The following is a 16,087-nucleotide window of genomic DNA, read 5'->3' on the forward strand; positions in this document are numbered from 1 at the left end:
TGCCGTAAGATTTTTGCCATTCATTACCACTGTGACACCATTATCGTAGATAGAGCGAAAAACAGAGATGAGGCAAAGTAGAAGTAGGAAGTTGAAGCTGAAAGCAGTATTACTTTAACAGCGCATTGACGTCTGAAGATTGTTGACGCCACTATTGTGGTACATGCGCCCTGCATAAGCGATCACCAGTATTCTTATACAGGCAGCTAGCAATGTAGCGAGCCATTGTAACAACGTTTCTGCTCACAGATTCGTAGGCATCGTATCTTCCGTAAGGCACCGCAGCAGCAGCAGTAGCTCTGTAACCGACGAATCCTGCACCCGTGTACCCAACTTGGTTCGTGTGGTGGTGATTTAGTGCGTCACAACGTACGATGACATAGACGAGCAGCACTGGCACCTGGTGTGAGAGAAAGGTGTGTATATTGTTTGTCGGATAGCACTATAACGATGTTGCATAAGATGTAAAGAGAGACCGTTCCAACGATGCTCAGTATATTTAGTTCATACAAAGCAACACATATCATAGTGGTGATCTTGATGCCTAGGATATGCTAGTCATTGCTGTGGCTCCTGTGCAGCGCTATCGTATGACACCGCCAGACATAAAACCACTCAGAGTTTCTAATATGTACTCTGAGGTCAACACATCAGTGGCAAAGCATTTCATTTCGACATATCACCATTATTTGTACAACTTCCACTTCCCTATATATCACCATCAGTGTCTTATAGCTCAAGTTCTACTCGGATAAAGTGATTCCTCATGAATTGTGGATGTTCCGGACAGTTTTTACTACTTCTGCAAAGAATAATCGTGCATGAGGATATATTTTACTGCACGTATCTTACATTTGCTAAAGTACGCTATACAAAAGAGAAGCGTTCATTTAAACACGTTTGCTGGCGCCGTTTGTTATAGTTCTTTGCAATGCTCACGGTGTGTACTACAGCACCACAAAGGTTTACCTTTAGATTGGTAACAAACATTCGTCATTTGTCTAGAAGCATATTAGGCGGATTGGTCAACAGTGCTGAGTGAACTGCCATCAATTATAAAAAGACGATCCTGAGTTTGCTTACCGCTGGGAACATTTCGAATGTTCTGAAGTTCGCACCCGAGAGTAAACGGCCGAGCTCGTATGCACCGAGTGAAGCTGATGTGAACGCGAGTGTCTGCTGATGGTTTTATGCTGCGAGGACTTCGGTTTTATACTGCCTGCAGCGACACCTCTCTAGCTCTTGCGTGTGCGGGACACGACATTGCAGCGTGATTTGTTGTTTTGCAGTGTCCTCCTTCCTTTTGCACGTTGCAAAATGGCAGTGTCGCGCCATACCGTCCAGCAAGAAGTCGGCTTTTACGTAATTATCATTTATGCTCTGTAACGAACCCCACAGGATTGCGCCAGAAGCCTAAGTTCGCGAAAACGCGAAAATGACCCTTCAGGTATTGAATAAAAATTGTTGAATAATTTATTACGAAATATTCATATATTTAATAATCAGCTGTTACTTCCTTATTTAACATTTCGATGGGTCCACACAGATGCGATTGGGAAGGGCTGTTCGAGTCAATTATTTTATTTATTGTCTAATATTCATGTTGGCAACATAGTGCTATAAGAGAGCTCAGCAGACTCGTACGCACAGACACAGAAAACGTAGAGTTAGTGGTGCATATTCAAGGCGTCAAAATCCTTTGTCAGCGCGCAACAAAGCATTGCCAATAAAGGAGCGCTGACGCCGTTCTTTCTTGCCCATTTAAGCTGACAACATTATGCACTCTTTTTAAAAGTATACTCCGTTTCACACAACAAGTTCAACGCTGTGGAAGCTATGCACCAAGTTCTATCAACACGATGTGTGAGTGCGCGAGTCTAGCGCTTGACTTTCGTCGTGGTAAACGCTCGTGCGAGCCGATCACGAACCCGCGCGTGACGCGTCTTCACGGGCTGCAAATGAAACACCAACAAGCGAAAGCACAGAGACGCTAGGCCATAACAAGCTAATCCAAGTCCTGAACAACTTATTGACAACCGTATAACGGGGATTGCTTATATATCAGGCACAAAGCATCTTCGTTTACTAATCAGCCTAGAGATGAAAAGGAATCATGCTGCGGTTGGTAAAATCACAGGAAAATTTCCTGGTCCGAATGCTTATGCTGCAAAAAGTCTCGCTATAGCCAGTGCAGCGTTGCACCTGATGTATGAAACGGAGTACGAGCTAACAGAAAAGAATGGCGTTTAAGTGATTGTGGTGTAAGCCATGCGCATTCTTTTGTTCAATTCAATACTTGGTTCTCATTATCAGCTGCGATTACATCGTGAAAGTGTGTACGCCATCAGTAGCGGCAGGTGCCGCAATGTGAGATTAAATGAGCGAGGTCACGGACGAATTCCCATTCTGAAACTACTTCGCGATCTGTTGCAAGAAGGCTCGTTGTTTTCCTTGTAACATGCACTAACACCGTCATTCTTGCCGGCCTCCATAATCACTTCAACTATAAAGTTAATTAAGCTATTATATTAGTCAATTCAAGTTCATTCGATACGCCAACCATCGAAATGTATAACACATGAAGAAGTCAGATATCTTTCACATCATCGTGCCTGCTTATCTTTCGGTACATGTGGCCATATGAATCCTCGTTTTCTTTTTCTTTGCCGTTACCTGTGCATTTCCAGTCGATGTTTTTTAACCATTTCTGCTAACTGTTCACCAAGCGACATTTTCGACAATTTATAATCAGCGTTTTTCATTTCAATAAACAGCAGTTGAGAGTCAGCGGACCATCTGGTTGTTATATTGCGATAGCAGTTACATGGACATTTTAGGCAGGTTTTTGCCGTCGCCGTCATGTTCCGTATATGCATATGCATGCAAATATTTAAAAAAAAGCCATACAGAAACACAATTCCGAAGCACACGACGGAAATTCGCTCTTAGGGCTCCTCGATCCGCAGCGAGCAGCGTTAGACAACTCTACCATGCACCACGCGTTGTCGAGCATGCTAACGGCGAGCTATTAATATATCATTTACCGCTGGCAGTAGGCAAAGCTCTGAGGTGCTTCAGCGTGTTCACCTGCGACATGGCGCCAAGGGCGCGCTTTACCGGTCGTGCCTCCTAGCGCTCCTAATTTTTATTTTCAGCTTGAAAACTACCCTTGAGGCGCGCACTAAAAAGTGACCCATTTCCGCACTCACTCACTACGTGGAAAGTCGAGAAAACAATGCGTCGAACGCCACCGTGCGGCAGGAAACACAGACTGGAGGTTACACGCGCTATACGTTAAAACGCCTCCGATCCTCTGGTTTCGGTGTGCTGTGGGTGCTGTGGCATTAGATGTTACGAGAAGCAAGCGGCGTACAACACATGCAAGTAATAGTATTCTTGTGATGTCATGTCATTTATGTTCGCCATACACTCATGTCGTGCTATGTAAATTGTGGTATATATAGCTATTCACACGGCCACGAGAGCACAGACACGCAGGCGGTTAAATCACGATTTACGTAGTCTACGTGACACGATTTTCATCTTGTGACTTGTCATTTACGTTCGTTATACGCGCGTGTCATCCTGTGCAAACTTTATTGTATATTAAGTTAACGAAATGGCTACCGCAGCACAAGTACGGTGGCAATAAGCCGGCTCGTTGGCGTAATGTGTCGAACGCCAGCGTGCGGCAGCAGAAGCAGAGGGGCCACTCCATGCGACACAGTTTTATAAAAAATAGCTAAGGGCGTTGGATTTGCATAGTCGACACCGGCAGCATGCTGCTCAAACACAAAGAAGGAACAAGTGTGACAGTTGTTAGTTCGCGCTCGTCCTGTGTGTACCTGTGCGTCCTTTTCAAGCGTCCTTCGTTCTGTTTGGGCAGCGCGTTGCGTGTCAAACTGTGACAGTTGTTACTTCGCCCTCATGTTCCGTGGGTTCTTTTCGTGCGTCCTTTGTGCTTGAGCGGCACGCCTAAAATTTCAAGTTGTTTGCTCTTCTTCGTATAGGCACCGTCCACTGACCAGAGGGAGCTGCGTTGCTCTCACTGGCCCGTGCCAAGTTTGCTGACATTGGCCGTTAGGGGCACGCAGTAGACAGACGCGCGAACGCGTCCCCCGTGCAGCCCGGCCACAGTCCACACACTAATGCAGGGAGGGAGACGCGCGCATCGCGTTTCATTTTGACCGGCCCCGCCTCAAAGTTGCTTTTTCTATTCGCTAGAGTGTGCGTTCTGGCGCTGTAGTCACACGGGAAAACTCGACTATGTTTCTATCGCATTCATTGCTTCGTCCTTGCGGCGAAACTGTGACTTTTCCTAGTTCATGTTTTCTGCGTCCCTGTTGTTATATTAAAATAATGACGTTTGAATTCACCGCAAACTAGCATTCAAGTCCTTTTGAACTTTAGTCTGTAGTCAATGGGCTTGCTGCGTCCCGTCCGTAATAAAAGGAAGGAGGACGGGGGTTTCAGAGCCCAACGAAAAACAACAATTTCTTTACACTGCGGCTCGTACGGAAGGTCGGCCCAGGAACGCGGGGCAGGGAAGGGGCCTTCATGAACAGCACTCGGGCAGCAGCAAACAGCCAGCACAGATGCCAGCATCTGTCCTTCGCCGCAGCAGAGACACCTATCCCGCGTAGCGCGCAGGCTAAACCGCGTAGCTGGGCCACGTGCACCACCACTGCGCAGCACGCGGCGCTATCTCGAGATGGCCAGTGCGCCTTGTTCGCGAAAGTCCCAGTTATCACTCGCTTTGACACTTTGGCTAGTCAAGCTGTCCGGGGACAGCTTGTTTTCTACAATCCCCCCATCTGTATTTCACAAAGATGGCAAATAAACTTATTATTATTATTATTATTATTATTATTATTATTATTATTATTATTATTATTATTATTATTATTATTATTATTATTATTATTATTATTATTAAGCTATGCTCGCTGCCAGTTGCTTACATAAGCATATCTCGCTTGTTAACAGCTTGTCTCGCGTGTCTCCAAAATGATGAGAGCAACTGATTTCGATGTGAGATTGAGTACTGTCTCACTTACGACGTCTTAGCGGAATAATTAGCGTGAAAATGCTCTAGTTATTATGACATTAATGTCTATCAAAGCATTTCCTTAAGTTATATGATCAATCATTTAAGTTCCGTGTGATTACGGCAAATAATGAGTGTCGCTCATTGGTGTATAAATAAATTGCTGGACTTCCGAAACAAGCTCGCCGCTAGATATGTTCAGCTACTAAATTATGCTGTTCGCCATTGGGCTGAACTGCAAACTTAAGACCTCTGCGGTGAAGTTCATACAAGTGCGGCCTAAAGACATGTTGGCGAAGGGAAAGACATCATATCATGTCGATGGGACAGCATGTGAGGCAAGTATTGTTGCTCAACGTCTTCGAAAGCTGTTAGTCTTCCCAGAATGCATCGGGGATGAGGAGCACCAAAATCGAGGTAAAAATGCCCCGTTTCAATGGTGCGTGAAATAAGTCGAAGGGAAACCATTGTTGTTTGCTCCCGAAAAATGGACCATATAGTGGTCCGAGGCGGTTCGACACACCACCCGGCGTACACTAATGTGTACTGAACAGAAGACTGACCAGATAGAGTTTATTCGTTGTTAGGCCGAAAGCCATAACGGGAGCGGGAGATATAAATCTGCCCTAGCAACACTACAGAGCTGAGGGAGAGGAATATTGGAGTGCATAGACATAACCGTTTTGTTTTTCGTTTTGTTTTTCAACTTAGCTCGCTCCACTCGTATTAAATTACGAAGGTTTCTGATGTGATTTGAGATTTGACGTGTCAGCTTAGGCACTCAGAGCACTAGCAGAGCGTGTACTTGGACCACGCTGATAAATATCGAGTACCTCGTTGGGATAGGGGACATCAGTTTTGATTGCATTCATTTCTAATATTCATCTCTAGGATTTCACGTACGTGCCAAAACCAAGTCAAATTATGAGGCACGCCATAGTGGGAGAGTGCATTAATTTCGATCGACTAAGGTGGTTTAACGCTCACCTAAATCTAAGCATGCGGGTGTGCTTTGCTTTTCGCTCCCGTCGAAATGCGACCACCGTGGCTTGAGTTCGAAACCATGCCCAAGTGCTCAGCAGCACGAAACTGTATTCAATCAGACTGGACATCCACATAGCGCTACCTACGGTTAACGTTCGCATGAAACAAGGGGTGCGTTCGGGTGATGTCCTTAAATATTAGAAGCAAGTGTGTCTCCTACGAAAAACTCCACTCAGACTCAAGTTGTACATTGACACATTTTTATGAAGGAAAGTTCAAGGGAAGATCGAAACGCGCTGGCTCGCAGGCGTTGCTTTGTATCTGGGTGTTACGAAAACTAATGTTAACATATTTCTATGCCTTCCTGAAGACATGGAAACATGGTTTATATGACTAATGCCGAATTATCGCTTACATAATTTTGTCTTTTTTGTAGCCATGTTTCACTGCTGACATCATACGCGAAGAGGCTGACATCGTTGTAGCAGCAGCAAGGCAATTTCTCAAGACCGGAGTGTTGTTGAACATCCCTTACTTTAAACGTAAAGGGTGCACGTCACTGGTTCAGCGACGGTAACCTTCTGCACACATTCTAGCCCGTTCTATGCGAGAGTTAGCGAATAAATATACCTACATATACTTAAAGGGATGCTGAAGTGGTTTTACAATTCGGTAAAACTTTGTTGTTAACAAGGACTAACATTATTGTTGACGATGGCGTAATTTTTTTCGCTGTTGTGGCAGCAGGAGCTTTAAAATACGCGAAAGAAAAGTTCGTCTTGCTCCGCCCACGCGAACGCGCCAAATGTGTGGGCGTGACCGGAACTACGTCATCGTCGGTAGTTTTGGCCACGGTGGTCATAGAGTTTCCTGAAATGACCTAGAGGGAACTCTGGCGCTGCGATCGTTCAGCCACCATGGGTATGATGTGTAGTACACGGATTTGCCTAGTCTTCGTGCTTGTGGGCTTCGAACGCACTTGTGGCTTTGTTTATTGCTATGTTTTGGTTTTCTTTCGGATAAAAGAATGGATCGTTGTGAACTTCGTGACCAGATTTGAATCGGTGAGCCTAAAGAAGTTAAAGTGGTGAAGTGAAACTGCCGATTTCTACTGAACTTCGTTTTGCGACAAAGCGGATGCAGGCGACGCGGAGCCAAACGGAGCCGAAAGAACGAAGTTTAGACAAATCCGTGTACTACCCATGATTCCCACGCTGGCTGAAGCGCGATGCATTGCAGCTCCCATAGACACTAGCGCCAGAGTTCCCTCTAGTAAGTGTTGTAGGAAACTCTATGACGGTGGTAGAATAACAGGTGGCCCGACGCGCCGCTCCGTCCATGCGCCGCGCGTGTCACGGAGGTGCTCGAGTTGCCGCCGCTTTTCCGCAAGGTGGCAGCAGGTATACTCTGGGCCGATATCTCCGCTCCAGCGCATTTGAAAGCATGTGGCCAGTGTGCGTCGCGAGCATTTAAACTGCAATTTACATCTTTAACTTTAGAGAAAGAGATCCGCGGTGTATTTATTACACCAGAGAGGCCTAGAGCAACACTGAAGAGTTGCCGTCGCTTAGAACGGACGCGCCACTAATGAAAGCATGCAACGCAACCAGCGTTGCAGCCGCGTCTCTCCCTTTCTGCTTGGTCATCTTCGATAAATGCGGCGGCGTCCGTAGGTGCAAGCGTCCGAAGAGCAAGAGCGTCCCTATGTGACGCAACCAGCGTCGCAAAGTCGCAATCAGCCTTCGTGTCATGATCACGGCCAGATCACTGTGGTCGTGATTAGGTGATCCCACGGCTTGAGATCCGCTCTGATGCGTCGCTTTGGTGCGCTCTGTCAAACCAACCACGGCTAAAATAACGGTGGCTCGATCTGTGCCACTGATGCGGCGGCCACCATGGGACGAAAATGCTTCGCTCCAAATTGAAAATCTGGCTACAAAACGTGCAAAGAAAAGCTGTGTCTTTTCTCCGCGCCGAAAGACGAAAAGCGACTGCAGTTGTGGAGAAATGCAATTCCATGGAAAGACCGCCAGCTACAGTCCTCCGACATACATACGACAACGTGAAAACCAAATGTTTTTTTTTAACTGTGTACACTCGCCGGTAGGAATTTTCACGCTTTCGAAAAAAAAAAAAAAATACGCGCACGTCTCTTGCAATCGGCACGCTGTGACAGTCATATCGGGACTACCCGCGTCAATTAAAAATTTTAAGCTTCATAAGGCCTAGCGCTCTTACTTTTACGGTCGAAGCTGGCAGACAGCCACTACAAGCTAGTAAAATCACAAATAACCGTTTAAAGCCACAAAATTAGCTAGAGAAACCGGTTTTTACTAGGGGTGTGCGAATATTCGAAAATTTTGAATAACGAATCGTATAGCATTCTATTCGATTCGGTACTCGAATCGAATAGTACATACTCGAAATGCCGAATATTTTTCGAATAGTTTTCGAATAATTAGCGCCGACGAGAGAACCCCAAAACAATGAAACTTTGGAATAGTTAAAGGCCCATTTTTCTTCTTTTAATGACTAAACTACCAGTATGCATGCAGCCCAAGCTTTTACGAAACTACCGACGCTATATTGATTACCGGATGAAGGCGTTTTTTATGAAAGCTCCATACTCGCTCAGTTTTTACTATGCTGCCCCTGCATCGCATTAATCAGTTCCTGTCTTCATCTTGTAAGAACTGAAGGTGCACCTGCATTCAGCTTCATGAATAGCAATAGATGCAAGGGTTGTGTTTGCGTTAATTGTTCTTGCAGATACAGCTTTCAACGCCGATGTCTACATGCCTTCAGTGCCGAGGACCATGTTTCGATGGCAGGTTTATGTGTTTCATTACCGTCTTAGCTGTATGCATAGTCTTCGATTCAAAACTGTTTAGATTTTATGTCTCACACCCCTAGTTTTTACAGTACAGCGAGAGCTTGCGGTGCGCGTCTTTCAGCCCAAAAACTCGTCGCGAACCTAGCGGCGGCCGCGAGCAACTCGAGCAGTACGGGAGGCGCTCGCGGCGCTCCATGGGCCACCTGTTATTCTACCCCCGTGGTTTTGGCGGAGCCGTGGCCTCCGTGACTACTTCTGGCTGCGCGCGTTAGTGGAACTGATCGCGAAATGCCATTTGCGTTCACTTCTGTGAACTCTTACATTGGTTTTCCAATTCAGCAAGGATCAAACTATGATTACACATTCCAAAGTCATTTTTTTTAAAGTGCTTCAGCTTCCCTTTAACGTAATATATGGCGCTTTGGGTAGAGGGAAATAGACATGAAATATTTTTATGATAATTTTATTATTTTATGTGGAAGGCCGTTTATTGAGGGCATTGATAACGACAGGCAAATGCGAAATAGCGCCCTAAGTAATTTCATATTTCCCAAATTACATGGCGCATTTTATGATTTCGAAAATTACCGTCACGTGGTGCAAAACCTCCGAGTCACGACAGGAAAAAGTCACACGGTCCCTTATGCATTTCCCTAGGACGACTAGAATGCGAAAGTTATAATTTATTTTTTAATTCTTTTTTCTCAGTCGATAGTCTTATTAATCCTCCCCCCTCTGATGCTTTCTACTCACTACGTGGTCTTCCTTCCTCCAGGATCAGCCCGCCGTTGACTAATCGGCCATGCCATGTGATGATGTAATCATGTTACTTCATGTAGTGTGACTTCATGATGACATTACAGGTGGCGTCATCATAACGTAATATGTGTTCACGTGATACTTGTTGGAGCATTTCATGTTGACGCGGGCGGTGCCAACGGCCACTTTTCACATTTCATGAGGTATATAAGGCTTTCGAATTTATAGTAATCACGTAACGACAACGTCAAGTGGAGTGCCAGTCTGCCAGAGCAGTGACGATGGTCAACCGACGCACAGACTGACACATTCAACACGTACGACCCCGCTTTGCGGCAGCAGTTCTACCGAAACGAGCAGCTGTGTCTGCCGGCAACTTGACCACGTCTTGAATACTGCATAGCGCGAAATCGGACAGATGCAGAGGACAGGCGCTACTCGCAACTAAGCTTTATTCAGAAGAGTCTCCCTATATATATACACAGCCGAGTGGCACGCACAGGAGCATTGCACGCAGCAGTCACACAGCACTCATCGGGATCGGAAGAGCAAAACATGCACATCATACCCATGTTTCTTCCTTTGCTGCGGAGCAAAACAAACGTCTCACTGATACAATCACTCTTCTTGTTTTAACAGCGAAGCTGTTGAGCAAATCGTTCCTTGCCCGACGAACCAAAGAACTATCATCATCATACATGAGTACGTGCCACAGCAATTGGGGAAATCACACTACTCACCACTGGTCCACTCAAGGGGAGAATGCAATAAGTTAGCCGAACAAAAAAAGCCACAGAAATTGGATAAATCCCACTACTCACCACTGGTCCACCAAAAATGAAGAAGGTGACAGTTATCCCAACAAGAAGTGGCAGCGAAGCGAACTCGGTGAGCCTAAGACCCCGAGTATGTACTACAACGAGATAATACTAGGGAACGGGAAAGGCAACGGCGGCTGCGAGAAGACCCCGAAGCGATGGAAGGCCTACTCCAACGACGACGTGACCGTAGATCTATGAGAGGTGCGAGCGCTTGGTTTCAGCGCGAGTTTTTGTCTCTGGAGTTTGGAAATCCGTGTCGTGTCTGTGGCTGTCCGTGGTTTAACTCGGACCTTTCTGCGCTGAGAATCAACGTACAAACAACCTAGCATCATCTATCTAAAGCCTAGTAACGACCTAGAAACAACATGCATCACCTATCTAAGACCGAGAAACAACCTAGTAGCAACCATACTAATCTTCAGAATCGTTCAGTTTCGCTGTGTCAAGTTTTGCGCGGCGTAGTGCAAGCTTCGCCAATTCTTTTTTTAACGTGATAAGCTTCCATGGGTTCTCTGGCCAGCGCGTTCACACTTCTGACCAGGGGTGCTATGCACGGTGGCCCGAGCTTCTCGGGAACATGAGTTTGTTCCGGGCTCGCACTACGCCGGTCATGATAGGATGACAGTGCGAAGTGCGTGATAGCAGCGTTGATAAAAAAAGTCACAGCTGCGCCGTAACGGCGAAGCAATGAATGCGATAGCAATAAATTGGAATGTAACACGAAGAACGGAAATCAGGTCGAAATTGCCAGCGCGTCGCTCGAGCCCAAAGGACGCACGAAAAGAACGCACACAGGACGAGCGCGAACTATCATGCGTCACAGCGCGACACTAGAAGCGCACTGCTCAAACATAAAGCAGGACGCACGAAACGAACGAACAGGTACACACAGGACGAGCGCGAACTAACTGTCCCAGTTGTTAATTATTTCTGTTTGAACAGCGCGCTCCTTTCGCAAACGCGGCCTTTGCAGCGAGTGAAGCGACCTTCGTACGCTCTGTGACTTCAGCGTGGTCATTGCAGGGAAAGCACAAGACATACAACCCTCCGCCCCCCCCCCCCCCCGCCATCCACCGCCTTCTTTCCTCAAGATAAGCGCACGAAGGCGACCACGCCCTGTAGGTCGAAGAGCAACGGCGTTCGCAGGAACGGGGCGACGATCTTTATAAAGCGCGCCACGACATCGCGCCATCTATGTGGTAACTAAGAAAGCATGGTGATGTAAGTGGTGTATAAAAATAGCTCGCCGTTAGCAGGCTGGAAGACGGTGCCGTTGGTGGCCTAACCATCTAACGCTGCGCGCTGGAATGCATGAGGTCGCCCGTTCGGTTCCGCGCGTCGGAAAGTTTTTCTTAATAATTTTTCTTTGTGGCTTTGATATATATATATATATATATATATATATATATATTTATATATATATATATATATATATATATATATATATATATATAAACATATAGATATACGGTGCATGACGGCGGCGACGGAGACGGCAAAAATCAGCCGAGACTGTCCATATCATTGCTATTGCAATAAAACGGCTGCAAGAACGAGCATGGCGTCACAAACGCATGTGCAGCATTTGCGACGGTTTTCAAAGGAACAATGCGTGCGAACGCATCAGCGCCGCCACTCAGTTAACATTTCAACAGTGCAGCGACATCAGTATGATGTCGCGCTATCTTTATGCGAATTGAACATCGCGCCTCCCACAGGCGTGCTCATGAGCGTATGTATTCTTTCGGGCAAGTTCTTTCGTTCCGCTTGCAGCATGGAAATTTCCACTCTCGAAGGCAACAAGGGCGCACACGCAGCACTCTTCTGTAGCTCGCTTCGCTTCTATAGAATATTACCGATAAATGAATGGACAGGTTAGTGGATCTTCCTGCATTGCACATGCTAATAAAGACGCAAAGAGGTTTTAATGAAGAGCAGTGGTATAGCATATCCGAAAGACTCGCAAAACATAGAAATATATTAGGCTAACGAAGGGAATGCCACTAGCTTCGCTGTTTCATCGGTGTCCCCCATGAGAGCTGGTTGAATTTTTTTTCGATTTTTTTTCGATTTCGTGCGCTTCTTCGCACACACACCATGATAGTCACTGACTCACCAACTGTCGGACATGTTGGACTTGGTACCCCATTTCGAAGAAAGGGCCTTTGTTACATGAATTCCGCTGTGCCAGTACGTCTATCACCTCTTGCTCGTTTCTTTCTTCCCTAAAGGCTATATATCCATATCTTACGGCTATATGTTACAGCTCTTATAGCTTCCATCTACATTTAATCTTAGCTCTTCTGAATTTGACGACTACCGTAGTCCCCTGGCTTGCTTTGACATTCAAATTTGTTTAATCCAACACGAAATCTCCATGTTTATTTCTATTCATTTGCTACACTTCAAATACAAAATTAGAAATATTCTCCCCTGTGCTTCACTTGGATTAATTATCTGTTGTCTTCATTGTGTTTATATGAGCAATAATTTTCGTGAGTAGCATACTTGAAAAAAATGGCCGGTAATTTGCCTTGTAACGGCCGTGCTAATTTTGGACATCTTTCAAGAAAATTTTGGGCTTTTTCACCAACTCGCACACCATGCAACACCTTTTGCTAGGTTGGTGTGATAGTTTTCCGGTAGGAGTGTCTTTTTCTATGGGAATGAACACATTTTGTCTAAAAGGCATATGTAACACCACAACTTTGTGCTAGGAGTCTCGACTGGAAGAAATATTCGCGTGAAAAAATGTGTAATAGACTATCTCCCCCACAAAGTAGCAGACCACGTACGGGCCTGATTGACGTATAGCTGTTCCTCCTGCATTTTTAATGGACGATATCCTTTGGTTTGAACCGCCAATGATTCCTACCCCTCATACCCACACATTTTATTTAAAAAAACGGATGGTCGCGTGCGTTCACTGCTCCTTGTTGAACGAGCCAGGTATAGTTGCGTATGCTAGGACATCCCCTGCAAAATCACCTTTAACAGCAGCTTTTTTCTCAATATGATCAAGATCACTTTATTTTCTTGCAGTACACTGTGGTAGGCGTATTTAAACTTCACAACGTCTTTATTCGCTAATATAATGCTAAATCCGAAGAATCCATTAACGACGACGAAATGCGCGATGAGCAGAAGGCCAGCTTCCGTATCCAGCAGAGACACCATTGAGACCAGGAGTGTAGCCAGCCCCGTAACCGGCTGCGCCGTAGCCGTATGGAGACTGGCCGCCGTAGGCAAATCCACCAAATCCTGGTGCAGTGGCAGCATACCCCTCACGTCCGTACGGGGGGTATCCGTACGCTGCAGCAGCGCTAGCATACGGGTTGTATCCGTATCTTCCGTAGCCACCGTAGCCCCCACCATTGTAAGGTGCCGCCACTCTAGCGGCAAAGCCTGCAGGTGCGCCACCCTGTACATTGCCAGAGGGAACCGGTGGCACCACTGGTGCAGCGTTAAAGACCGCGTCGGCGCTCGCTCCAGGGGCCGTTCCAGGCTCGTTGGTGTCCACTGTGGCGCGGAAGCCGTACGCGTCCGCCACGTAGTTCACCCTCCGATAGAGACCATTCGCGTCTCGATAACCGTACGAGCCAGTTTTGGCGTTGCTGGAGTCGCCCTGCTCGCTGCGGAACTGCCGGTTACCGAACTCGTCCACATTGTCGTAGCCGAAACTGTACGGCTTAGGTGGCTGCAAGAGATAAGGGAAACCAAAGAAGTTGTTGCACAACCAACTTTAGTGTACAACAGACACCATTACGAATCTGCAGAAAGAATACTGCGAGATAATCTACTCAAAAAACGAGCTGCTCTACTATAACTCTCAGGACATTATTCATTTGGTTTTTGTGGTTGGCCTAACTGAATGAACGTAAATACATTGAGGTGTTAATGAAGAACTTCAACCAATAAATGCATGCCAACTTGGGCTTCTCTTTCAATATAATCAACTGCATTTGGCAGATGTCTGACAGAGGAGATAAGACCATGCCGTAAAATGTTTGCCATTCATTACCACTGGGACATCGTTGTCGTAGTAAAAGGAAAGAAAGACAGATGAGCAAAAGAAGCAGCAGTGAGTTTGACCAGGTGCAAAGTAATTCTGAGGAAACGACAGGCAGTACAAATTATTGGCGAGAAACGTAGACATAGACGTTGTGCTTCTGAAGCAATGCTGCTTCTCATATGCACATAGCACGTTCTCGTTGAAGTAGGAGCAATGGGTTTTAAGAGCGAATTGATATCTCAAGAATGCTGATGCCACGATTGTGGTATACGCGTCCTGTATGCATGATCGCTAGTATTCTAATATTAACAGCTAGCAGCTTAGCCTGTCACACAAAAACGTTTATGCTTACAGATTCGTAGGCATCGTATCTTCCGTAAGGTACCGTAGCAGCAGCAGTGGTTCTGTAACCGGCGAATCCTGCACCCGGGTACCCAATCTGGTTCGGTTGGTGGTAATGCAGCGCGTGGCTCTGAACGACGAGATAGACAAGCAGCACTTGCACCTGCGGTTAGAGAAAATGCATGCATTTTTTCGGATAGCAATATTATATCAATGCTGTAATGGATGTAAAGCGAGCCCCTTGCCTTGGCGCTCAGTACTTTTCGTTAGAGGGGACCAACACATATAGCGGGGATCTTGGTGCATCGGATAAGGTAGTCATTGCTGTCACTCTTGTGCAGCGCTAACATAGGGCACCACATGAGATTGATCTACCCAGATATTCCTACATATACTATGAGCGTGACAATTCAATGACTCATTTTTGTTATCTCGACATACTATATGCATTTGCACAACTTTCTCATCTCTATATATCATCATCAATGTGTTATAGCTCGAGCTCGACTGGAAGAATGCGGTTCCTCTTACGTGGTCGAGCGCTTGGTAGTTCCTACTATACTACTACTCCTCATAATTGCGCAAATTATAGGCGTGCATGGACATTTTGTAGTGCACGTATGCCAGATTTGCTAAAGCACTTTCTAAAAAAGTGAAACGTTAGTTTGAACACGTTTGCTGGTGCCCTTTATTATAGGGCACTGGATTTATCTCAAATACTAAAAATTGCTTCCGTGGCGCGTACAACAGCACCACAAAGCATTTCGTTTAGCTTGAAAACGAACGTTTGTCATTAGAGATTTCTAGAGTCCTATTCGACGCTTCGGTCAGCAAGTGCAAAGTGGACTTCTCGCGATCATAAAGAGACTGTTGTGAGTGTGCTTACCACTGGAAACATGGCGAATGTTCCGATGTTGGCAGCCGAGAGTAGATAGCCGAGCTCGTATCCACGGTGCGACGCCTAGGTGAACGCCAATGTCTGCTGATGGTTACATCCTACGAGCAGTTGGTTTTATAGGGCCTGCGGCGACACCTGTCTAGCCCGTGCGTGAGCAGGACACGACATTGCAGCGTGCTTTGCTGTTTCGCAGTGCCCGGGCTTGCTTTCGCGTCTTGCAAAAGGGCAATGTCGCGCCATACCAACCAGCAAGAAGTCGGCTTTTACGCAACTCTCATTTATGCCTCGTAACGAAGTTAGAGGCTTGCGCCAAAAGCCTGCTTTCGGAAGGATGACCATTCATCTCTTTAATAAAGTTTGCTGAATAATTTATTACGAAATAGTAATATAT

General features: G+C 46.0%; 1 protein-coding gene across 1 annotated transcript in view; it reads right to left on the reverse strand.

Annotated features, from left to right (window-relative positions):
• Positions 1–15,696, reverse strand: part of LOC119385522 (pro-resilin) — a 35,581-nt gene extending 19,885 nt beyond the window's left edge. The window contains exons 1-4 of the mRNA XM_037652941.1: positions 15,685–15,696; positions 14,809–14,961; positions 13,644–14,141; positions 248–400 (exon numbers count right to left, since the gene is read on the reverse strand). Of these exons, the coding sequence (XP_037508869.1) occupies positions 248–400; positions 13,644–14,141; positions 14,809–14,961; positions 15,685–15,696 (816 nt within the window). The remainder of the gene's footprint in view (positions 1–247; positions 401–13,643; positions 14,142–14,808; positions 14,962–15,684) is intronic.
• Between the last annotated feature and the right edge of the window lie 391 nt (positions 15,697–16,087).

The sequence above is a fragment of the Rhipicephalus sanguineus genome, chromosome 3, assembly GCF_013339695.2.
Source record: "Rhipicephalus sanguineus isolate Rsan-2018 chromosome 3, BIME_Rsan_1.4, whole genome shotgun sequence".
NCBI lineage: Eukaryota > Metazoa > Arthropoda > Arachnida > Ixodida > Ixodidae > Rhipicephalus > Rhipicephalus sanguineus.